Raw genomic sequence first — 24,378 nt, forward strand, 5'->3', positions numbered from 1 at the left:
AGAACCTCACTGATATTGAATGTATCTTGGAGTGAGAAAGTTTTTAATGGAAAAGGAGAGGGAGTGATGAAATAATTTGCTAAGTGCCTACTATGTTCCAGGCATTTTACAACTACAGTCTCTTTCATTCAACACATCCATGCGGAGGAGAGCTTCTTGTCTCCCATTATGAAGGTCAGAAACAGGCTAAGGGAGGATAAGTCACTGTTTAAGTTTACAGTGCATGTAAATGGCAGAGCTAGGACTCGAACCCTGGCCTTTTTGAGTTCCTAAAGCCATGCTCGCCCCCACTCTTCCAGGCTGGGGAGAGAACGGGAAGAGCGAGAAACTACACGCTGGGCTGCAGATTGGGCCCTAGCGGGCTTGGAGCGTGGATATGTTGGCTGGCCCCCCTCCCCTGGAGTCACAGCTCTCGCCCGTTTCGCCTCTCAGGCTCAGCCGGGTACCCAGGAGGCTTGCCCGGCAGGAGGCTTGCCCGGCCGCCTGCAGCCCGCTGTGCAGAGCCCGGGCCGAAGGCGGAGCTCGATGGGAAACGGCCGTAGGCTCTTGCAACTCTGCCCCAGGCCTGCCTTCCCGGGCCTCCCAGGCGGGTGCCGGAGGCCGCGGCTCCAGGCCGAGGGGAGACTGCAGTGAGACGAGCATCCCCTTGCTGCGCCTTCTTAGGATAGAGGGTTTAATTTTCCTTTTTGAAGATATCGCAGGAAGCTGTTCGTATTTTAAAAACTCCAAACCCCGCGCTCTCCCTCCTCCCTGCCTTCCCCCCACTCCGCCCTCCAGCCTCGCCCACCAGCTCCCACCATCTCGACTCTCCTCTGCTCCTCTTGCCTCTCCCCTCCCTCTGGGGTCTCCCGCCTTCCCGGAGCACGCGCTGCCAGGGCCTGGGGCGCCGAGCGGCCAATGGCACGGCGGCAGGACGTGATGTCAGCCGCGGCTGTAGAAAAGGCGCGGAGGCTTGCGCTGGCGCGGACTGCTGAGCCGGGGCTGGGCTAGGCGCGCGCTTGGAGAGCATTGCGCGCGGCTGGGCCCGCGGCCGGCGGCTCCTCCTCCCACTCTGCTCCTCCTCTTTTTTCTCCTCCTCCACCTCCTCCTCCGCCGCCTCCTCCTCCTCTTCCTCCTCCTCTTCAATTCTCCCGGTGGCTCGGCTCGGCTCGCAGGCTTCAGAGAAACCCCTATTCCAGTCGCCGACTCAGCGCCCAAGAGGGTCGCCTTCGGCTGGGGGCGCACCCCAGGGAGGGGAGGGGTCCAGGCAGCTGGGCCGCCGTGGGCACCTAGCAGCTTCTGGGTGAACCCCTACCCCAGCCGTCGCCGCCTCGGGCAGAGTTTGCGCCCCTGCTTTGCGCCCCAGGCGCCGAAGCCGGGCGGGCGATGCCCGCGGCGTGAAAGCGCCCGCGGCGGGCGCCGACCTCTGCCCTAGTCTCCTGCTCCCCCCGCCCCGGTTGCCCCGTGCCCTTGTGACCCTGGCTTTGGCGCCGTCGCCCAGGCGCCCCGCAATGTAGCTGCCCCCGCGCCTCGGCTGGAGGCGTCCTGCCCCGCGGGCGCCCGGGGCCCGGAGCCCGGCCTGGGGGCGCAGCCGAGCTCGGGCGGGGCCGGGGCCGCGGTGGCGATGCACCGGGCCCGTTAGCGCCAGGAGCGCCAGGCAGCTGAGGCGGGGGGCAAGCCCTCCCTCGGAGGAGCCGCGCCCCCGGCCCCGCCGGTCCCGCCGCGATGCTGTTCCACAGTCTGTCGGGCCCCGAGGTGCACGGGGTCATCGACGAGATGGACCGCAGGGCCAAGAACGAGGCTCCCGCCATCAGCTCCGCCATCGACCGCGGCGACACCGAGACGGTAGGCGCGCGGTTGTGGGGTCGGGGCTGAGAGCTGGGATGGGGCCAGGCCAGTCAGCGCCTCTGCTCCCCGAAGTTTGGGGAGCGTCCTTCGTGCGGCACGGGACTGGGTGCTGGGGATCCTCGGTCAGAATGCACGGCTGGTGGCTCCCGGTTCAGGGGAAACCCGGCTGCTGGGACGGAGAAGGGAAACGAGATTGAAACCGAAATCTCCGCCCTGGCGGGTGGAGGAGAGCGTTTCTTGGGAAGTGGAAGCGAAGTCCCATCCGCGGCCCGGGGCAGCTTCCTTCTCACCTTGCCGGGCGCCGGGGTCGACAGCCCCGCGCTCTCCTCCACCTCTCGGCTCCGGTTGCTGGCGGCGCCGCGGGTGGCGCCAGGGAAAGGCGAACCAGCCGGGAGCATTGGGGCTCCAGCCGGCTTGGGCCGCTCTCAGCTTTCCAGCAATCGGGGATCTCCCTCAACCCCCTGCGCGGTTTCGGAGGCCGAAGCCTTCGGGGCCAACATTTGTCGTTGTTCGCGTCCCCAGACCTTTGACTGGTCAGACTTAGCCAGGTCAGGGCTGGGAGTTCAGGCTCTGGCCTGGCCCTCACCGAAGGAGACTCCATTCGGATCTCTACACCTGGCTCCGCGGGCCCAGCCCCAAATAGCCAGTTCCTCGCCTCAGACCTCCCTGGGGGGCAGAGGAGCAGACACTGCCCAAGTAGCAGGCCCAGAAGTGACCTTTAGGAGGCCGCGGAGGTGGGGAGCACGGGAGAAGCTTCTCTGATCCGGGAGCAGGACCAGCGGCCCCAGTGGCCTCCCAGCCTCCGAGCCCTTCTTCTGTTAGACCTTCTCTGCTGGTCAGTTTGGATAGGGGAGGATTTGGGTTGAACCTGTCCTTCACCCAGGGACTTTGAGGGTGTCCCTGCACCCCACTCACCTCATCCCTGGACCCAAGAGGGCCCCAGCCCGTGTGGCAGAGGAGCCAGAAGTTGGCTGACTTGTCCTGGCCTTAACCTCTGGCCTAAGGACCCAGGGATCACTGGAGCTGGGGCCCAGGAACTCTGCTGTCTCTCCAAAGAGGAGTCTGTGTGGAGGGTAACTTAATGGTCACCTTACCCCCTGCCCCCCCGGCTCATTTAAGAAGCAATTTAGGGAAAGCTCTTGGAGGGCTTGACTGGAGTAGCTGTCCTGGTCCCTAAACACAGCCAGAGCATTTTGGGGGAAAGGACAGGGAGGACTGGAAGGGAGAGAGGTAAGCAGGAGAGCCATTTAGGCCAGGATCCCGGCCTGGGCCGGTGGCAGGCTGGGGCTGCGCTGGCGGGCCTGGGTTCTGAACTGCCCAGAAATGAAAATGGGCCTTTTGAGGTGGGGGGAAGTGCGCCGCATGCCCTGGCAGCCCCCTCCGCGTTCAGGGCTAGCCGAGGCCACAGAGGGAGCTGTGGGTGCCAGTTTCGCTGAGGGGCCGCTGGCTGACGCAGGCGCTGCCGTCTTCCGCCTCCCTCCCTTCGCAGACCATGCCGTCCATCAGCAGTGACCGCGCAGCGCTGTGCGCTGGCTGCGGGGGCAAGATCTCGGACCGCTACTACCTGCTGGCGGTGGACAAGCAGTGGCACATGCGCTGCCTCAAGTGCTGCGAGTGCAAGCTCAACCTGGAGTCGGAGCTCACCTGTTTCAGCAAAGACGGTAGCATCTACTGCAAGGAAGACTACTACAGGTAGCCCCCCACCCAACTGCCCCTCAGGACCCCTCCCCCCAGTCTCAGGCACGGTCTTACAGTTTGGCCCTCTCCTTTCCCTTTAGTCCCAGGAGAGGGTTCACTACTCAGGACTCCCCCCTGCCCCGCCCCAACTTCTCCAAGCCAGCACAAATTGGGTGATAACCTTTTAAAGCAGCAATTTGGGGAGCTCTTGGAAAGGTCTACAAAGTAAGAGAACCTGAAAAAAAAGCAGAAGCTGCCCGCCCGCTCGGAACTTAGACCACAAAAAAGCTTGAGTTGGGATCCTTGCTCCCCTCTCTCTTTGAAGTTTCTTGAGTTAACCTGAGGTTATAGAAACAGGCACCCCTAAACCTAGGCAGCCCAAGCTGGACAGAAACACAGTTGAAAGGAGAGCTGTGGGAGTGGGTGCATTTCCAGGTCTTTTGAGAAAATGGGAGTGAAAGCTGGCCAAGATCAAAGAACCAGAATCACTAGCAGACTCCAACTTCCCTGTTTCTCCTTCTCCCCAGTTTTAGGGTTAGGGTCTATGTATATTCTCTCGGTTGTCTCTCTTTCCCTGTCTCTGTGTTTCTTCCAAATTACAAAAGTCAGTAGGATTCCCAGGCGCTGGTTTGGAGGGAGGAGTAAAGGTTGAGAAAGGGGTAAGTGGTAAGTGTCTCCCTCCACTCCCAGGTAAAAGCTTTCCTAGGGCTTGCGGAAACTCTGGGTGAAGTAGAAGTCTTTGTAGGCATGAGTGTGTCAAGGGAAACTATTTTAGGACAGGACCAGGCCCGGGTCAAAATCTAGTTCTCTCTCCCCCGCCCCATCCTCCAAATAAAGGCCGGGTTGTCCATCTTGAGGAGGGGATTGCCCCCCGCAGTAGCAGCGGCACCTGGAGGAGGAAAAGGGGGGTACCCAACCGTGTGTTCCCACAGCCCCTCCCTCCATGGTCCCTACAGGCGGTTCTCTGTGCAGCGCTGCGCCCGCTGCCACCTGGGCATCTCGGCCTCGGAGATGGTGATGCGCGCTCGGGACTTGGTTTATCACCTCAACTGCTTCACGTGCACCACGTGTAACAAGATGCTGACCACGGGCGATCACTTCGGCATGAAGGACAGCCTGGTCTACTGCCGCTTGCACTTCGAGGCGCTGCTGCAGGGCGAGTACCCCGCACACTTCAACCACGCTGACGTGGCAGCGGCGGCCGCTGCAGCCGCGGCAGCCAAGAGCGCGGGGCTAGGCGCAGCAGGGGCCAACCCTCTGGGTCTTCCCTACTACAATGGTGTGGGCACTGTGCAGAAGGGGCGGCCGAGGAAGCGCAAGAGCCCGGGCCCTGGTGCGGATCTGGCGGCCTACAACGCTGGTGAGTGCGTGGCGCGCGGAGCGCCCCTGTAGGTTGGGGGAAAGTGCGCGTCCTCGACAGCCGGGAGCTGGAGTGAATCTCTATGCTGGACAAATAGCGAGCCTTAAGCACCGGAAGGCCTTGCAGAAGGGACGTTAGCCCCCTGGGCTTCCAGTCTGTGCGTCCTCCGCTGGAGCGGGAGGAGAGGGTGCAGTGGTCCCTTGCTGCCCCGGGTGCAGGGCCTTGTCTCTGATACACTGTTTTTTTGGAGATGGCTTTTTGGTTTGGGCCTTTGCCCCACTTTGCTGGGCAGGAAGTGTAGGGATGGAGAAAGCAAGGCGGCGCTGATACCAAACAGGCTTTGGGTTGGCGCGGCTGAGGGCGGGGAGCTGCGGCGGCGGAGGAACAAGGCAGGGCGGTGAAGGAAGAAGGCAGGGCGGCGAGGGTCCCAAGAGAGAGGGCTGGCTGTGACCAGGAGCGCCGAGCTCGGCCTGGTGTGCCGCCTGACAGCGTGAAATGTCCAATGGGCGGCAGGCTTGGGGATCTCGGGCTTGGGGAATTCAGGAAAGCAAAGGCTGCGGGTCCTTTTGCTCGGCCCAATCCTCCTTTAAAGCCAGGTCTCAGTTTTCCCGGGCTCCTTCCACCGAGTTTCCTGGCGCCTGCTGGGGTGAGGGCCGCGACCCTCGGAAGCGGGCACCCGGGCGGAACGAGACCCAAGCAGGCCTGGCCTCGCGCCGGGGTGGAGTGGGGTGGGGTGAGGTGGGGGGCTCGGTTCGGATTTCCGGCATCTTTGAACCTCAGGCCATTCCCGGAGAAGCTCTGCCCCCTCCCGCGCCCCTCCCTGCTCAGGACAGCTGCAGAGGTTCTGAGTCCCGGCAAATGAGCCGTCAACATCTGCCCGAAGTCTGCAAGGCCCGGAAAGGTTTATGACTCTCCGGGCTTCCGAACTAGAGTTTATTTGCAATTATTTTCTTTCTTTCGTTTGCAACAGAATTAGATTTGGAGATTTTGTGTCCTTCTTTTCCCTTTAGTTAATGCACAAGTGAAAAAAACAAAAACAAACCCAAGACTGTCCAGAGGGGGCTACGGCAGGAAGAAGTCAGTTATTTTCATCTTAAAGAATCTGAGTTGAATATGGAGGGAAATGAGGGGCGGGTGGGGGTGTCCCTGTTCGCTCCAACGAAATCGCTTGTTGGAGGATCGTGGGGCGTGTGTCTGCGTGCGGAACTGGGAGGAAAACGCAGCCCCCAGTTTAGTAAATGGTGAAGCAGCAGTAGGCCGGTCAGTGGCGCGGATCTAAGATTTGCTGACGGCACTACCACAGATGTGGGTCTCTGGAACTTCCATCCCTAATCTCCTACCACCCCGAAAAAAAAAGACAAAACCGAGTTCAGACCGGCTCCCCCCAAACCAAGCCGCTTCTATTTATCAAGTGGGGTCAACTTCCACTCGGAAGCACCTCGCGGGGCTTGGCTCCAGGGCACCTGGTGGCTGGGGAGCTATATTGTTTTCCTGGGCACGCAGGTTCGGCGCCAGGTTTAGGATTGTGCAAAAAGAGAGTAGAAAGTACAGAGAGTTATTTCTGCTTTTTGCTGTTCAGCCGCCGTTTCCCCAGCGAGATGGGCTGGAGGCTGAATTTCAAGCCTTGTTTAACCTCTACAAGAGACACCCTCCATTCAGCCCATCTCACTTTCTCTCTGGCCTCCCTCTCTCTTTTTTTCCTTTTCGCTCCCTCCGTCCTTTCTCTCTATCTCTGTCTCTGTGTGTGTCCCTGTTTATTTCCGTGCCCTCCTCTCCGACCTTGGCCGGGGCTCCTAGTCCTGGGAGAAACGGCGTTCGGTGCGCCAGCGGTGGCTATGCGGCTTACTCTTTCGGGGCTCACGGGACTAGGTTGGGGAAAGAGGGGATCTCCCCGGCCTCTCGGGGCCCAGCCCACCCTCCCTAGGTTTGGCGTCCGCCCTTCTCTCCCCTACCTGCACTGGCAGGAGAGAAATAGCCGCAGTGTGGGCCGCGGGGCAGTTAGGACTAGAAAGCGGGGACCCTGGAGGGTGCGATCGTGGACAGGGTGTGCGGGCATGGGTCGTGTGCGTGTGCGTGCAGGGTTCCGACCGCGGGGACACGAGTTTGTTTGTGGCAGTGTCCCACATCCAGTGGCCCAGTCACGCGGACCCCTTGCAAAGCCTCTTGCTCTGGGAACAGTCCCTCCGAGGCGCGGCGTCACCTTACTGAAGGGCGGCAAGCTGGGGGCCTAGTGGGGAGGGGGCGCCGTCGGGGCGGCCGGCGCTGGGCTTACAGCAGAGCCGCGGACCGCGGGGTCGGAAAGTCCTTCCGGGGCGGGGCCGCGGCGGCCTCTTCCCGCAGCCCCTCGGGCCCGGGCCCGGGTGGAACGGAAACCTCCCCCCACCCCGGGCAGCGCTGCCAGCGGGCTGGGGGCGCGGGAACGGCGGCAGGAGCGGACGAGGGGCCTGGGCCGCGCACTTTGCGCCTGGGTTTGCGCGCCGCGGCCGCAGGAGTCCCGCGCGGACCGGCCGGACGCCCGGCCTCCCCCAGCCCCAGCTTTTTGTGTGTGTGTGCCTGGCGGCGTAATTACTGATTTGATTCCAATCCATTATTTAGACAATTGAACCTACAATCTCGTCTTTAGTAAAATGAGGCGAAGTCAGATTTGATTACAGGTTCAGTCCCAGCGACAAGAGCTCGAAACCCGATGGGTTAATAACAGATCACGAGTAAATTATTCATGATTTTACGAGCTCTTTAGCTCCATTGAATCGGCCTAATTGAGAGGAAAAAAAAAAAAAAGGAGAGAGAAAGCCCGGGTCCTCCCCCTCCCCTCGGCCCCTCGCTCCTCCCCGGATCCGATCCTGGGGAATCTCGACCCGCCCCCGGGCACTGGAGGCGGGAGTGAGGGGGTTCGGGGCGCCGGCCAAACCTGGGCCCCACGGCTGCCTCCCCTGCCGCCGCCCCCTGCCCTCGCCTCTGGCCGGCCTCGGCCTCGCTACTTAGGACCGGCTCCTTTCCTTTTTTCTCCACTCCCCTTCTTTCCCCTTTTCACCACTCCCCCGCCAGTAACGGCTTCGGAAAAGGCCTCCCCCGCTGGGACCAGGTCTCCTGGAGCCTCGGGATTCAGCTCGGCCACCGGACCCTCGCCACAAGCTGCGCCTGTTTCCGGGACTCGCTTTCCCCTCCGCTCTCACTGTCTATTTCTTGCTGTCTTTGTAGCTGTCGCTCTCCGGTTCTCCTGGCTCCTTCGCTTTCTCTTCCTCTGTCTCTCCTCTCTTTTTCCTGGCTGTGTCCATCTACCGTCCCTACCCCCTCTCTCTTTCTCTTCCTCCATTCTCCCTTTCTGTGTTTGTCTTTTCTCTCCTTTCTCTGCCCTTTCTGTCCCCCTCCCCCACACCACTACCCCACCTAGGCGGCACTCAGGGCAGGTCCCTTGGGCCCATGGGGGCGCCGGGGTCCCCACGGAGCTCATTAACAGCAGCCAGGCCCAGGCGGGGGCTCGGTGGAGGGATGGGCCCAAAGATACCCCGTAGGGAGGCCTGCCCCACCCCCAGTGGAGCTGGGGACTGGGGGAAAGAAAAGGGTTGCTCACCTCAGCGGGTTCCAAGCAGTTCTGGTGGATCAGGTTCAGAGGCATCCTCTGATCCCCTTTAAATTGCCGGACCCCACGCTCTTCACTCTGGGCGTGCTCTCTGTGGGAATGCAGCCCCGGGGGTGAGGGTTCCTGAGTGCGAGTGGAAAGAGGCCCCTAGGAGGTGTAGCCCCTAGCTAACAGCTCCAAAGGCAGGGGCAAGACCTGTATCTTACAAATTCTCTCTGCAAGGGACTATTCCCTACCTGGGCAGGGGAAGGGGGAGGTCACCCGCAGAGTAAAAGTTCTTTGGAGGTAGTGTGGCCAGACAAAATGCAGGATCCCCAGTTAAATTTGAATTTTGGGTAAATAACAAATACATTTTTAGTGTAAGTGTTCCTGGCAATATTTGCATTTTGGAAAAATAACGAATAAATTTGAAATGTGTAGTATAAGTGTCCCGTGTAATATTTGAATTTTAGATAAATGACAATTTTTTAGCATAGCTGTGTCACCTGTAGTATTTGAATTTTAGGTAAACAACAAATACATTTTTAGTATAGGTATGTCCCTTGCAATATTTAGGACATGCTTACACTAAAACATTATTTATTATTTTTCTGAAATTTATATTTAACTGGGCAACCTGTATTTTCATTTACTAAATCTAGAGCTCTGTTATGGGTATGTAATAAGGACACAAGATACCTTCTCAGTTCCCCACTTTAGGCAGGACTGAATGTACACCCCTTTTGAGGCTTACCCCAAGGCAAGACCTTAAGTGTGGCATGGCTCCAGAGGTGAGGAGGGGACCTTGGGAGGGGTCCTGCAGGTCTCCATCAGCTGCCAAGTGGCTGAGCAATTTTCTGAGACCCAGGGTTTTACCCATATTCCCCACCCCCAATGTCAGCCAGGCATTGGCAGCCTGGCCCCCATGAGGCCCCTTGTGGATAGGGACAGGCTCCCTCCTCCCTTCGTGGTGTAGTGGAAGAAAACAAGGAGGACTCCAGTGCTCAATCTAGGCTCAACACATCAAGATCAATCTAGCCTGTTACCGGTCGTGTGGTTGTGTGCAAGTTGCTTCATTTCCCTTAGCTTTAGTTTCCACATCTCTAAAATGGGAATAGCCACCTCTCTGAGCGGTAATGATGTACAGTGACATTTGTAAAGCCAAACACACACCACAGGTGTCTACTACATGTTTATTTCTGCCTCGGACTTCCTTCGCCTTCCACTCTGGCACTCTCTCTGGACTGCGCAGATCTCTGAACTTCCCCCAGCCTGACTTGATCCATTTGTTCAACGAGGAAGCAACCATCTTACAGAGTAGTGATGAGGATTAAACTGCAAAATGCAGTTTCCAACCTTTGGCCCAGTGCCCGAGGCCCGGGGTCTTTCAGTACTTTTGGATGTGGCAAAATGAGCGTGAGTCTCTGTCTCAGCAATTTCTAGGTGCCAATCCCAGGCACGGTAGGGGGAGATGGCGGAAAGCACTCATCCTTAGAGTGCCTTGGGAAACAGGAGGAGTGCAGGCCCAGTGACCTTGTCCTGCTGTGTCCGAAGTCAAGTGACTTCCCTTGCTGAGCCTCAGTTTCAACATCTGTAAAAATGGGAAAAATACTACCTGGTGCTCCTAGGATTGTTTTAAGTACCTAAAGAAAATGTGCCTGGAAAGCCCTTTAACACATCACCTGGAGTTCATTCAGCCATCAACAAGTCATAGCAGTTGTTGCTGCTGCTGCTACTTTTGTTTTCATTGTCATAACATAATGGCTCAGAATGATTTTTGGATTCTCCCAGAGCCGGGATTCAGTGCTGCAGTTCCTAGCAGAGTGACCCTGGGTAGATCACTCTCTCTGAGCCTCAGTGTCTCCATCTATAAAATGGGGGTAATGTCCCCAGTTCATTGTGCCGCAGACATGCAGCAGGGTTAAGGATAGAAATGTTTGGCAGCGGGTGGGACGAGGGTGGATTTGGCATGGGGGATGGGTCAGGAAGTTCACCCACCAGCTCTGTGTCTGCTCCCTAGCGCTAAGCTGCAACGAAAACGACGCAGAGCACCTGGACCGTGACCAGCCATACCCGAGCAGCCAGAAGACCAAGCGCATGCGCACGTCCTTCAAACACCACCAGCTTCGGACCATGAAGTCTTACTTTGCCATTAACCACAACCCCGACGCCAAGGACTTGAAGCAGCTCGCGCAAAAGACAGGCCTCACCAAGCGGGTCCTCCAGGTCAGCCAGGGCCAGGGGTGGGGGCATCTGTGACCATCGGGGATCTGGGTGGAACCCTGCACCCCCCCCCCCCCCCGCCGTGGGCCTTGGAAGGACCTTCCACCATGTGTCTGCTTCTCTGTGTGTTTATCTTTCTCATTCTCTTTCTTCACCTCTCCAGCCTCTTTCTATCTGTATTTCAGTCTTTCTTCCTTACTTTGTCTTTTTTCAGTTTTTGCCTCTCTGTTTTTCTGTTTGTGTATCGCTCCATCCTCTTTGTCTCCATACTCGGTCTCTTTTCTTTCTTGTAGACAATTCTTAGTTTCTGTTTATTATTCAAGGTGACACTCATTTTACACATGTTCATGTCATAAAAGATTCAAACATTTCAGATAAATCTAGAGGCCGCCCCACCCCATCCCAGGACGTCCACCCAAGGTGACTATCGTTAGCTCCTGCTTCTTGCTTCTCACCCACTCGAGTTTCTCTTCTCTTGCTGTCTGCCTCTGTCTCACTCCCCCCTCTCTCTTCCTTCAGGCATCTCTCTAGATTTATCTTCTGCCTCCCAGACTCTCCTGGAAGCAAGGTTTGGTGGTGGGGATGTGTGTGGGCAGATTTCGCGGGTGGGCAGGTGGGGGTGGGGCTGCCCAGAGGACATGGTGGGGTGGGGAGTGGCTGGGTACCTGTGAAACTGAGCAGAACTGCACTTACATGTGTGAGTAACTTCTTAATAGAGAAGATCCAGAACTTTCACCAGATTTCCACACCCTCAGAGATGTTAAGAACCCTAGTCTGGAGGCACAGGAGGAGGTCTCAGGCTTCTGCATGACCCAAAATTGTGGCAGAGTCGTGGGCCACACCTCAAACCGTCAGCTCCTCCTTTTACTCATTTTAGGGTCTTAGGCAAGTCACTTGACTTTTTGTAGCCTGTTTCCTCATACATGAAATGGATACAATAAATTATGCGGTGGAGTTGTCCAAGGAGCCACTGAAATAACGTGCCTGTGGTGCGACCTGACGCTTGCTCAGTGGATGGTAGCCAATAATAGTATTAACTAGATTCATTAGCTGGCATGAATTCACTAGTATGGGCAATTATTCTGGTAGCTGGACCTCAGTTTCCCCATTCGTACAAAGAGAAGGCAAGACAATGCCTCCTCCCTTTATAGCAAGTTTAACCAATTTATTCTTCAGAACGTGTGGTTATAGTGCCAGCGACACACATTTTGAGGGTAGAAAACCGAGGGGGGAAGTAATCGGACAGTCTCACAACAGGAGGGAAGGTGGTGGGATTCGAGTCCAGGCCAGTCTGACCCACCCTCCAGCCCCAGGTCTCCGGGATTGAGGGCTGGTAGGTGACAGAGGGGGGATGACGGAGACGGAGGGCTGCGCAGCCGTCCTGAGAAAGTTCTTGTGAGTTTGTCAGAAACTTAAAAAAAAATTTTTTTTTTTAAAAAGGCCTTTTATGGGGCGGGTTGAGGCTGTGACGCGGCGCAACCGCAGCTGCAGCTCCGGGGCGAGCCAGGAGTTGGGACCCCTAGGCTGCCGAGGCGCCCCCTTGCGCAGCGCTGCCCATGGGGAGCGGGCGACGGGCTTCCGGCGAGGGAGGATTGGGTGACGTAGCAGAGGGAGGGAGCGCCGGCCAATGGGACGCCGATGCGCCTCTCTGGGCCCGCCCCTCCCTCAGGGTCCGTTTTGCTTTCGAGTCCCACTGGCCTGGGCTCCTGGTGGAATGGAGGACGTGGTTACTTACACTCGCTGTGGTAGCAGGTCTGTCTCGTCTGTTTGCTTCGTTCTTTGCCTTCTTGGGGTTAGGTCAAGGACCCTCTTTGGCCCCCCCTCCCTTCAGCCGTGGGTGAGTTCGGACTGAGGACTTGGGGTTGCGCTGCCTTTTCTCTGGTTAGTAGGACCCTTCGTCCTTCCCCAATCCAGTTGCTCTGTGGCAGGGGTGTCCAATCTTTTGGCTTCCCTGGGCCACATTGGAAGAAGAAGAATTGTTCAGGGCCACACATAAAATACACTAACATGAACGATAGTTGTTGAGCTAAAATAATAATAATAATAATAATAATAATAATAATAATAATAATAATAATATTTTAAGAAGGTTTACGAATTTGTGTTGGGCCACATTCAAAGCCCTCCTGGGCATAGACAAGCTTGCTCTATGGAGTGGGGCCAGGGGAGGGAGGGCAGTTACGAATTAATGCTTGAGCTGGGGATGGAACCGGGTTCAGGAAGACCTGGGCTGGGTTCTCTGGCTGTGTGTCTTAGACAAATTAGTTACCCTCTCTGAGCCATAGATTTCTTATCTGTAGAAAGGGCACCATTAGGGCACACACCTCTCTCAGTTACTCAGATTAAATGAAATGAAGAGTAAGTACCCATAGTTGAATCAGAATCTCCAGTGAGAGCCAGTCTTTGTTGGCCTTGGGGAGGCAGGAGGCTTGGTCACCTGACTTAGGAACAAATCAGATTTCCAGGAGAGGTACCTCTTATTCTTTCATCTGATGAAATATGTATTGGCACCAGGCCCTGGAAACACAGAGATGAATAAACCATTGTCCTGGCCCTGAGGAAATTCACCTGTTAGGTATAGAGACAGACCCATGTACAGTTTCCTCATGGTGTGATCCGTTGGGGCACCTACTGAGGGAGCCCAGAGGAAGGACCAACTATGCTGTGTGCCAGGCATCATGATCCCTCTTCCCCCACCATCCAGATGAGAAGGTGGAGGTCCAAATGATCTCCACTTGCCCCAAATCACACTTTGCTAGTTACCTGCAGATCTGGATCAAAATCCAGGCCTGCCTGATCAATGGACATAGTTCTTTCTTCTTTGAGCCAATCTGGCAATGACTGTCTGAGTGTGAGTTTCATTTAGGGTCTGTATATTGGGGGTGGGGCATACGTGTAGCACTGTTCTCCCTTTTTCCCAGACCACATTTGCACAAATCCCAAATATTCCTTATTGCACATGGTGATGCAGCAGTTTACAAAGCATTATCTTTCCAGTCACGTGTCTACCTTACCTTAAGATTTTTCTGCCCATTTTACAGATGAGAAGCTTAAGACCTAGTAAGATGAGGTGATTTGCTGCTGATTACAGGAGCCAGGCATTGGCAGGGTAGGGCTTGCCCCCAGGTGCCCTGACTGCTGATGGGGAATCTGGGGGACATGGGATGGGAGCAGTTTTAGGTGAGGCAGTTGGTAGTATGGCTTTGAAAGGTAACAGACTGGTTTTAATCCTCTCTGACTTACCAGCAGTGAGATTTGGATGCTTTAATTTCTCCTCTCTGAACCTGATTCCTTATCTGTGAAATGGGAATGAGAAGGATACCTTACTGGTGGTTGCACAGAGTAAATAAGATGATATACTGTGTAATTTACAGAGTATAGAGTCAGGACCCAGGCATACTGATCTCATTCACTCATTACACAGTACAGTTCAGTCTCATGCGCTCATTTACACGGTACAGTTCAGTCTGCAACCCTCTTTGCACACATTTTAAAAATGTGATTATCTTCGTTTTGGAGATGATGAAACTGAGGTTCTGAGAGTCTAGAACCCTGGCCCTGAGTCTCACAGCTAGTAAATCATGAAGCCAGGAGTCAAGTTCAGATTGGTCTGTTTCCTAAGCTCTTTCCAATATTGCACATGGAGGGATTGTGACTTTTCTCCTATTGGATCTGGCTGCAGAGTGCAGCAGTACAGTGGGAGAGGAGGAAAACCGTAGGTCACAGATGCCATGTCTTGGTAGGGAAGCAGAAACCTCTAGTAAAGTGCTCATCACATAAAAGGTGCTCACATTTGCCATGAGCAGCAGCATGGCAGCCACAATACTCACTATCAGTGGGCGAGGTGACTAGGAGACAGAATGTTCACTTAGACGGAGGTCCTATAAGACTTTAAGCCTAACAAATGCACGGAGATCATTTCTCACCACATAGAAGTTGCTCTGAGTTGCTTTTCTTCCTTCCTGTGGAAGGGCCAGGGAGGCAGAATATTAAGATGCCCTAAGCTTGGGGAAGCGAGTGATGAGCTGATTGATTTGGGTGGGTGGAGGTCTCCCTAGGGGTTCCCTGGTGTGCCTTTGGAAGAAAATACATTTTAACCACCAACAGTTTAAAAACCACCTTTCATGCTGGGTGTGGTGGCTCACGCCTGTAATCCCAGTACTTTGGGAGGCTGAAGTTGGCGTATCACTTGAGGTCAGGCGTTCGAGACCAGCCTGGCCAACATGGTGAAACCCCGTTCCCTACTAAAAACACAAAAATTAGCCAGGCGTGGTGGCACACACCTGTAGTCCTAGCTACTCAGGAGGCTGAGGCAGGAGAATCACTTGAACAACCCGGGAGGTGGAGGTTGCAGTAAGCTGAGATTGTGCCACTGCACTCCAGCCTGGGCAACAGAGCAAGACTCTGTCTCTAAGATAAATAAATAAATAGCATCTTTCAGGTAACTAGTTAGTTATAATTAACCTGTGTGAGAATTTAAAAGTTGAGAACTCTAGCTTTCCTCTGGCCACTCACCTGTTTGACAGATATATTGACTGCCATGTGCCAGGCGGGCTGGAGGCACTGAGGATTCAGCGGGGAACAAGACAATGAACAAGATTGGCCGGGCATGGTGGCTCACGCCTGTCATCCCATCATTTTGGGAGGCCGAGGCAAGTGGATCACCTGAGGTCGGGAGTTCAAGACCAGCCTGGCCAACATGGTGAAACCCGTCTCTACTAAAAATACAAGAATTGTCTGGGCACGGTGGCACGTGCCTGTAATCCCAGCTACTTGGGAGGCTGAGGCAGCAGGATCGCTTGAGCCCAGGAGGTGGAGGTTGCAGTGAGCCGAGATTGCACCATTGCACTCCAACCGAGGTGACAGAGCAAGACTCTGTCAAAAAAAAAAAAAAAAAAAAAAGACGGTGAACAAGACCCCATTGGAACATCCACCCGGAGGGCATTGTGGAGCAAGGTGTGGGATAAACAATTGACAAGGTACTAAGATTAATCTCTGTGTTTTTCTTTTAGATGATTCTAAGATCATATAGGTTTGGGAAAGGCTCAAGGTTGACTATGTCTTTCTCTTGGAGATCAGAGCATGTTAGCATTAATACAGGCATTGAGAAATCTGGAACAGACTCAACTTTGTCTAATCTAACATTTCCCAAATTTTATTTGGCCATAGAATTCTTATTTAACTCTTGAAAAGAAATAAAATGGTGGACGTGCTAGGTAGGAAAAATGCAAGGGTACAACGAGAGCGTATAACACAGAGACCTGACCTGCTGAAGGAGGTAGTCAGGGAAGGCTTCCCTGAGGAGGAGGTGTGGTTTATATCAGGGCAAGTCACTTCATTACTTTGAACCTCCGTTTCCCCACCTGTAAAGTGGTCTTTTTCTTGCCTGTCCGTCACCCGGGTCAGTGATGAGTGTCCAATCTAGTCCTGGATGGCCTAAACTGTATGGAGTTTCACAGACGATTTGGCCTGAACCTCTCATTTCAAAGGAGAGGAAATCAAGAATCAGAAAGGTGGAGTGACTCTCCCAAGAACCACAGCAAAGTGGTTATAGGCCTGGGACTGGAACCAAGCGTTTCTGATTTCCAGTTCAGTGGCTATTACTTTTGGTTCTTTAAAGAAAACTTTAAAAGTTTACAAAATGCTAGAACTGCCATACCAACAGTTTAGAAAACTAGGAAAAACAGAAAGAAAAAAAAAAAAAAAGCCTTACCCTTCTAAGAGCACAGGAATCCAATAATTAAAGTGTGTAATTTAGAGGTTAAGTAGTGGCTAAGGGCATAGAACCAGTCTGTTGGAATTCACATCTCAATTCTGGCTATGCAGTAAGAGGCACACAGTCTCTACTCCTGCAAATTGGCAATAATATTCACATCTACCTCATAGGGTCATTGTAAGGACCAAATGAGTTAATGTGTAAAATGCTTAGGACTTTGCTTATAAAATGCCTGGTGCTGGCTGGGTGTGGTGTCTCCCGCCTGTAATCCCAGCACTTTGGGAGACAGAGGTGGGCAGATTGCTTGAGCCCAGGAGTTTGAGACCACATGGGCAACATAGTGATATTCCATCTCTACCAAAAAATATAAGAATTAGCCAGGAGTGATAGCATGTTCCCATAGTCCCAGCTACTCAGGAGGCTGAGGCAGGAGCAGTGAGCTTTAATCGCACCACACTGTACTCCAGCCTGGGCAACAGAGTGAGACCCTGTGTCAAGAAAAGAAAAGAGGCCAGGCGCGGTGGCTCACGCCTGTAATCCCAGCACTTTGGGAGGCTAAGGCAGGTGGATCACTTGAGGTCAGGAGTTCGAGACCAGCCTGGCCAACATGGAGAAACCCCATCTCTGCTAAAAATACAAAAATTATCTGAGTGTGGTGGCACATGCCTGTAATCCCAGCTACTCAGGAGGCTGAGGCAGGAGAATCACTTGAGCTCGGGAGGCAGAGGTTGCAGTGAGGCAGATCGTGCCATTGAACTCTGGCCTGGGCAACAGAGCTAGACTCTGTCTGGGGGAAAAAAAAGAAAAAAGGCCGGGTGTGGTGGCTCATACCTGTAATCCCAGCACTTTGGGAGGCCAAGGTGGGCGGATCACAAGGTCAGGAGATGGAGACCATCCTGGCTAATACGGTGAAACCTGTCTCTACTAAAAAATGTAAAAAATTAGCCGGGCATGGTGGCTCATGCCTGTATTCCCACCTACTTGGGAGGCTGAGGCAGGAGAATAGCTTGAACCTGGGAGGCAAAGGTTGCAGTGAGCTGAGATCGTACCACTGTACTCCAGCCTGGGCGACAGAACGAGACTTCATCTCAAAAAAAAAAAGGATGTCTGGTACTTCGTGGAGAATAGTATTCATCATTATTATTTTCTTTATGAAGGGACAATACCAGAGGACATAATTTTTTTATCCTTTTTTTTCACCTAACAGCCATCACAAGACATTTCCCCTGTGGCATCGTGGAGTGGCTGTGTCATGACTCCCACTTGCCGCATCTGAGTGGACACTTTGGATGCAGCCATTAGTTTGATGTTATTAAAAATGCCATGATGGGCATGAAGCTTTCATCTTTTGGCTGATTTCCTTAGCATCCCAGGTGGGGATTTGCTGGGGGCAAAATGGGTTTCCCAGTGGCCCTCCTGGCTTTCTTGATGAAAGAATTCTGGGGAAGGAGGTTTGTGAGGCAAAACACAGCTTGCATGGCCAGGTAGTGCCTGGGAAGGGGGCAAGAAGCAACATGTGCTTCTTCATCTACCCAGGACTTATTGGAGGTCTACTGTGCACCAGGCTGGGGCACCCCGGCCTTGTTAGTTGTGTCCTGATGATTCTCTGTGTGAACGTGGCCTTGTTGTCCCAGACACACAGTCCAGAGAACTTGAGGCATGTGAAAAGAGAGGCCTGTCAGTTTCAGAAGATGGGTGGGTGGGGCAGATCGCACCTTGTTGCTTGTGGCTGCCTAAGAATCCCAGCTGGTCAGAACCCTGAGAGCCATATGATGTGGTCTAACCCTCTTGTTGTACAAGTGAGGAAACTGAGGCAGGTCCAGAGGTGAGGGACAAACCTGAGGTCACGTGGCAGTCCCAGGACTGGAAGCTGCTCTTTCCACTGCACCATAGTTGCTTCTCTGTTTATTCATTCATTTATTCACTCATTCACGGGCTTGCTACCTCCGTCAGGACCATGTGGCAGGGAGAGCGTGGACTCTTTTAGGGCAAATGGTCCTAAGTCTCAGGTTGCCCTTTGTGTGACCTTTGGCAAGTGACTTCACCACTCTGACCCTCTCGGGTTTTTAAATCTATACAGTGAGGGCAGGCGCAGTGGCTCACGCCTATAATCTCAGAACTTTGGGAGGCCGAGGTGGGAGGATCACCTGAGGTCAGGAGTTTCAGACCAGCCTGGCTAACATGGTGAAACTCCGTCTCTACTTAAAATACAAAAAGTTAGCCAGGCATGGTGGCAGGTGCCTGTAATCCCAGCTACTTGGGAGGCTGAGGCAGGAGAATCGCTTGAACTCAGGAGGTGGAGATTGCAGTGAGCCGAGATCACACCACTGCACTCCAGCTTGGGGGCGACAGAGCAAGACTCCATCTCAAAAAAAAAAAAAAAAAAGAAAAAACAAAATTAGTCAGGTGTGGTGGTGTGCACCTGTAATCCCAGCCACTCGGGAGACTGAGGCAGGAAAGAATCACTTGAACCTGGGAGGCAGAGGTTGAAATGAGCCGAGATGGCGCCACTGCACTCCAGCCTGGGTGACAGAGCAAGACTCTGTCTCAAACAATAATAATAATAATAATAGTAAATAAATAAATCTATAAAATGGGAATAATAATAATCGAACCCACTTACTTAGCTTTTCATGAGAATAACCTGTGACAGTGCATGCTGGAGGGTGGCATGGGGCCTGGCACATAGTAAAAGGTACATACATGTCAGCCATTCCTATGACTACATATTACTGATTCTTAATCTCTGCCAGTGTCTGCCATGTGCCGGGGGATATGAAGATAGCATAGACAGGGTCCCTGCCCCCATCAACCTCTCAGGAGTGGGCTTTTTGAAATACCTGGGAGAGAATTCTAGTGAAGCCCTGCCTTAACACGAAGAACAAACCCCACACAACCCCAGAGCAGACTGGCTTTTAATCAAGTTGTTGAATTTTCATCCACCAGATTCCCAGCGCCTCAGCTCTGAAAGCAGAGAAGGCAGTTGTGGACGACGGTGTCATTGTTTACAAGCCCACTGTTAGGGGCAACAGCCTGAGATATAGCAAACAGCGAGCAACTAACAGGGTCCAGCCCTGCCTGAGGTCTTGCAGCCCCGGATGGATGAGCAAATGAGCATTCAGCAAAGCACCCTCCACCCTCGACCCAGGCTCCCCGCTCCAGCTACTGCTCAGAGAGTCAGACGCACAGAGCACAGGCTGCTCACGGGTCACACGCACACAGGCCAGGACAGAGGCAAAGCGGCGGCACAAAGGCTCTGGCCTTCTCCACCCCAATCTGCATGACTCTGGGGAAGTCACTTCCTCCCTCTGAGAGCCTCTGGGAGCTTTCCCCATCCATTTTCTTCATCAGCTATTCCTTAGGCCACCAGGACACAGTCTCTCCCCTACAGATTTCTGCTGGTCGGGAAAGGGAAGGATCCCCCGACCCCAGGGAGAGCATGTCGAAGGTGGTCTGAGAAGCACTGTACTTATTTGCCAGCCCCCAGAGGGGTGATGGGCTTTCTTTGGGCAGAGAGCCAGGGAAAATGTGCCTTCTTCCTGGGAAGATCCAGCGCTGAGGAGGGAGCTTGGTTTCTCCACTTCACAGGCTCTGGATCTCCCACTTTACTCCAAGATTCTCGTGGATGTGCTTTTAATTGAGCCCAAATTGTGTTAGGCCACCAGAAACGGGGATTTGAGGCCACAGGGCCCTGCAGCCGGGGTGGTCTCAAGGGGTGGGTGGGGCCAGGAGTCAGCCCTCCCTCTCCTGCCAGAGACACTGGGAAGACAGGCAGATGCAGGACATCTGGAAACGCGCAACTGGACACCCCAGAATCTGCAGAGTGCCCTGAGGCCCTTTGTTTTATGGGGAGGCTTCTGGCGGGTGTTTTCCTCACGCAAAGGGAAGTGAAGGGGCCCTGCCTTTTGGGCCTTTTTCCTTGGAAGGTTCAACACCCCCCCCACCACAGTGGCCTGGATTTCCTAAGCCCCTCCCAAAGTACTGCGTGGACCTCTGGGTACAGCGGGTCTCTGTGTTTGTGCTGTTAGATGGGTGGTTGTACTTGGGTACTGGCTGTGTAGATGAATTTCTTTTTTCTTTTTTTTTTGAGATGGAGTCTTGCTCTGTGGCCCAGGCTGGAGTGCAGTGGCATAATCTTGGCTCACTGCATCCTCTGCTTCCCGGGTTCAAGCAGTTCTTCTGTCTCAGCCTCCCAAGTAGCTGAGATTACAGGAGCGCACCCAGCTAATTTTTTATATTTTTAGTAGAGATAGGCTTTCACCATGTTGGCCAGGCTGGTCTCGAACTCCTGATCTCAAGTGATCCACCTGCCTCGGTCTCCCAAAGTGCTGGGATTACAGGCTTGAGCCACCATGCCGGGCCTTAGATGAATTTCAGTGTGTCTTCCTGAATGCATATAGGCGTGTGTGCAAAGATATGGGAGTGGACGCGTATGTGTCTGTGCCCAAGGAAAAATGAAAGTAATCCCATGTTCTCTCACTGACATTCTTTTCACACCGAGCTCAGCCCCAGCTCCGAGCCCGGCCGCACATCCCTCATAAGCCGATACGGGATGCAGCAGGTCAGGAGAGAGACTGCGGGTTTCAACTTCCCTGGCCTCGCTTTAATTTGGCTGCTGTTCCCAGGCTGCCTACCTCCACCCTGAGACCGGGGACCCAGTGGCCCAGGGTACCTGGTGGCTTCTCCAGCCGATGATGGGGAATAGGTCCTGTGTCTTTCACTTCCTCTTAGTAACTCATTATTGTTGCCTGATTCTCATGTGTTCTTTATCCCATTCCCAGACTTACTGACCACGAAACATTTAAAACATTTTACCAACAAGAACTTGTGGGGTTTATTGTCTGCTGAAAGGCAACTGCCAAAAAAGGAAAAAGAAAAAAAAAAAGGAATGTCTCAAACAACCATTAGGAAAACGATCAAGATTTGTCTGGTGTGTGTGTTTGGTGTGTCTGATAGAAATGCAACTTGAGGCACACATTTAATTTTAAGTTTTAAATGTTCTAGTAGCCTCCTTGAAGAAATGAAGAGAGACAAGTAAAATTAATTTTAATAATGTATTTTGTTTAACTCAGTATAGCCAAACTATTATCATTTCGACATGTAATGAATATAAAAATTATTGAGATATTCTACCTGCTTTTTTTTTTCATATTGGGCCTCCAGATAAGTTGTGTGTTTTCACCTGCAGACTGGTTGAATTTGGTCTAATGCCATTTTAAGTGCTCAGCCACCATACGTGACTCGTGGCTGTGACATTCAGGAGTAAAGCTCAGCTCTGGAACCTCCTATCAGAAAGAGAAGCCCAGCCATAGCCCATTAGATAAAGTGAAATTTTTGTTTTGTTTTATTAAGAGCAAAATATTGGTCGGGTGCAGTGGCTCACACTTGTAATCCCAACCCTTTAGGAGGCTGAGGCAGGAGGATCGCTTGAAACCTGGAGTTTGAGACCAGCCTGGGCAACGTTGCAAGACCCTGTCTCTACAAAAAATAAATTAAAAAGTTAGCAGAGCCGGTGATGCTCACCTATATAGCCCCAGCTACCCAGGAGGCCGAGGCGGGAGGATCGTTTGAGCCCGGGAGTTTGAAGCTGCAGTGAGCTGAGACTGTGCCACTGCACTTCAATATGGGGGACAGAGCCAGACCCTGTCTCCAAACAGAAACAAAAACAAAAAAACCCAACAAGCAAAATATCGCCAACCTGACTTTTTGGATCCTCTTCGCAAAACACAGATTAGTGTCCCCAGAGGCAGCAGAGCTCTGAGTGAAGCAGTCGGGGGTGTGCTCTGCCTGCCTTCTGCTCAATAGTCCTTCCCTGTCGTCCCCTGCAGGTCTGGTTCCAGAACGCCCGAGCCAAGTTCAGGCGCAACCTCTTACGGCAGGAAAACACGGGCGTGGACAAGTCGACAGACACGGCGCTGCAGACAGGGACGCCATCAGGCCCGGCCTCGGAGCTCTCCAACGCCTCCCTAAGCCCCTCCAGCACACCCACCACCCTGACAGACTTGACTAGCCCCACCCTGCCAACTGTGACGTCCGTCTTAACTTCTGTGCCTGGCAACCTGGAGGGCCATGAGCCTCGCAGCCCCTCACAAACGACTCTTACCAACCTTTTCTAATGACTCGCACCCTCCCACCCCACAATTTCTTTAAAAAAGAAATTATCTTTAGTTGAATTCCAAGTGTATTTTAAAATAGAGGCTTTGAGCAACTAACTAACCACATTTTAGGATCTCGCCTGGAAACAGAGGAAAAAAAAAACAAGTGTGCACCCGGCTAATGCAGCGGTGTGGACCGAGGAACAACTTGGAAGATCTACCTGCAACACAACATTTGTGTCACTGTACAGTTTTGTGGACTGAGCGAGGAAAAACAACAAATAATTTAAGTTGGCTAGAGCTTCTGTATTTTCAAAGACTGCCACGTGCCTTAGGAATACTGTTTTATCTCCATACTTTGGATGACTTGTTCATTTTTCTCTCCCTCTTTTTCTCTGTATATTTATGACCAGAGCAAAAATGTAAAAAACAAAAAACAACAAAAAAAAGTTTGTTACTTTGAATAGTCCTAAAAAGAAAAAAAGAAAAAAAAAAAAAAAAAGGAAAAATCAAACCCCCTCCAACGGTCGCTTTGTTGTTTTAGAATTTTAAGGTGGAAGTCTGTTCGAATATCAGAATTTGTAAAATCTAACCAGTAATAAAACCACTTATTGAAACTACTTGGTCCTGCTGCCATTTGGTTGGGTGTGAAATTCACAGGACCTAAGAGTGTTACTGAAGCCCAGAGATAAATTCTAGGTCTTCACACATTCATCAGATATTCCTGGGGCTCCTGTCTTATGCCAGGCTTTGGACAGATTACGGAGATGCAGAGACAAAGATCCAGTTCCTGCTCTCAAGGAATCAGTGGTGACACAGGACAGACAAAAGAGATCTTAACAGGGTGTGATATGTCCTCAAGTGGAGGATATGCAAAGTCTCATTCATTAATTAATTCATTCATTCTTTCAAATATTTAATGAGCACACCCTGCCAGATGCTCGTGATGCAGAGGTCAGAGGCTCTTTTCTGCTCCTGGCTGGGCTGGAAGGCATGTCAGGCCATGAGGCAGGCCTCCTGAAAAACCTGCAGCTTTTCCCTATGAGTAGTGAACGCAGTTACCAAAGGGCAGCTTAAGCTCCAGTTTTCCTAATGACACAAAATTTGAAAATTGCCAGTGAGGGCAAAAGCAAATGAATTCTGTTCCTTTCCTAAAGTTTCAGGGAACCTCAGAAACCCAGAGAAAAGACACACCCAGAGAGGAGGGAGGGTTGGAGCCAGGCAGAATGAGGTTGGAATTCCTACTATTGAGCCGGGTGAGCTGGAGGAAGTCATTGCATTTCTTTGGGCGTCAGTTTCCTCAGCTATGAGATGAAGGAATGACCCTTGCGCGGCAGTTGTAGTGGGGGCAAAGGTAAGATGTGTTGAAGGGCCCAGCAGAAGGCCTGACATAGAGTAGGGCTCGATGCATTGTAGTAAATGACAGATAGGTGATGTGAGGACTCCACAGGTGGAGAGCAGGAATATGTGTATCCAGGCATCCTCTGGCATTGCTGAATGCACCAAGCAGGTGTGGTGTCTGTCCCCCAGACATCTGACACCCCTCATTTCTCACTGTGAGCCCTGCTTCGGAGTACTCCACTACCAGCTTCATTGGATGTCAGCAGTTACCCACCCAAATGTCCCTGCAATGACTCCACCAACTTGATCATCCAGATGGAAAATCATGGCCACTGTCAGGAGGAAACAGCCAGGCAAGAGTGGCAGAGGCACCATCCAGTCCAGGACTGGAGTCTCTCTCCTCCTCCCTCTGCCATCATTGTTGGGACAGGGCGGAGGGAGGGAGTGGGGCAGGCATGGGCTGAGTGTGCTTCAAGCCCAGACTGACTCACTTTCTGAAATGTTTTTTAAAAACCCCAAGCGCATTGCGTGTGCACACACACACACACATACACACAAACAAAAAAACACTATTGTT

The 24,378-nt window shown here is 53.0% G+C and overlaps 1 protein-coding gene across 1 annotated transcript; it reads left to right on the top strand.

Annotated features, from left to right (window-relative positions):
- The first annotated feature begins 965 nt into the window (after window positions 1-965).
- LHX2 (LIM homeobox 2) lies at window positions 966-23,080 on the top strand. Its single transcript, XM_010365839.2, has 5 exons — window positions 966-1,824; window positions 3,317-3,519; window positions 4,461-4,864; window positions 10,447-10,652; window positions 22,194-23,080. Exons 1-5 carry the CDS (start codon window positions 1,705-1,707, stop codon window positions 22,479-22,481), a joined length of 1,221 nt encoding a protein of 406 aa, XP_010364141.1. The 5' UTR covers window positions 966-1,704; the 3' UTR covers window positions 22,482-23,080.
- The last annotated feature ends 1,298 nt before the right edge of the window (window positions 23,081-24,378 follow it).

This window comes from Rhinopithecus roxellana, chromosome 16 (assembly GCF_007565055.1).
Source record: "Rhinopithecus roxellana isolate Shanxi Qingling chromosome 16, ASM756505v1, whole genome shotgun sequence".
In the NCBI taxonomy this organism is placed as follows: Eukaryota; Metazoa; Chordata; class Mammalia; order Primates; family Cercopithecidae; genus Rhinopithecus; species Rhinopithecus roxellana.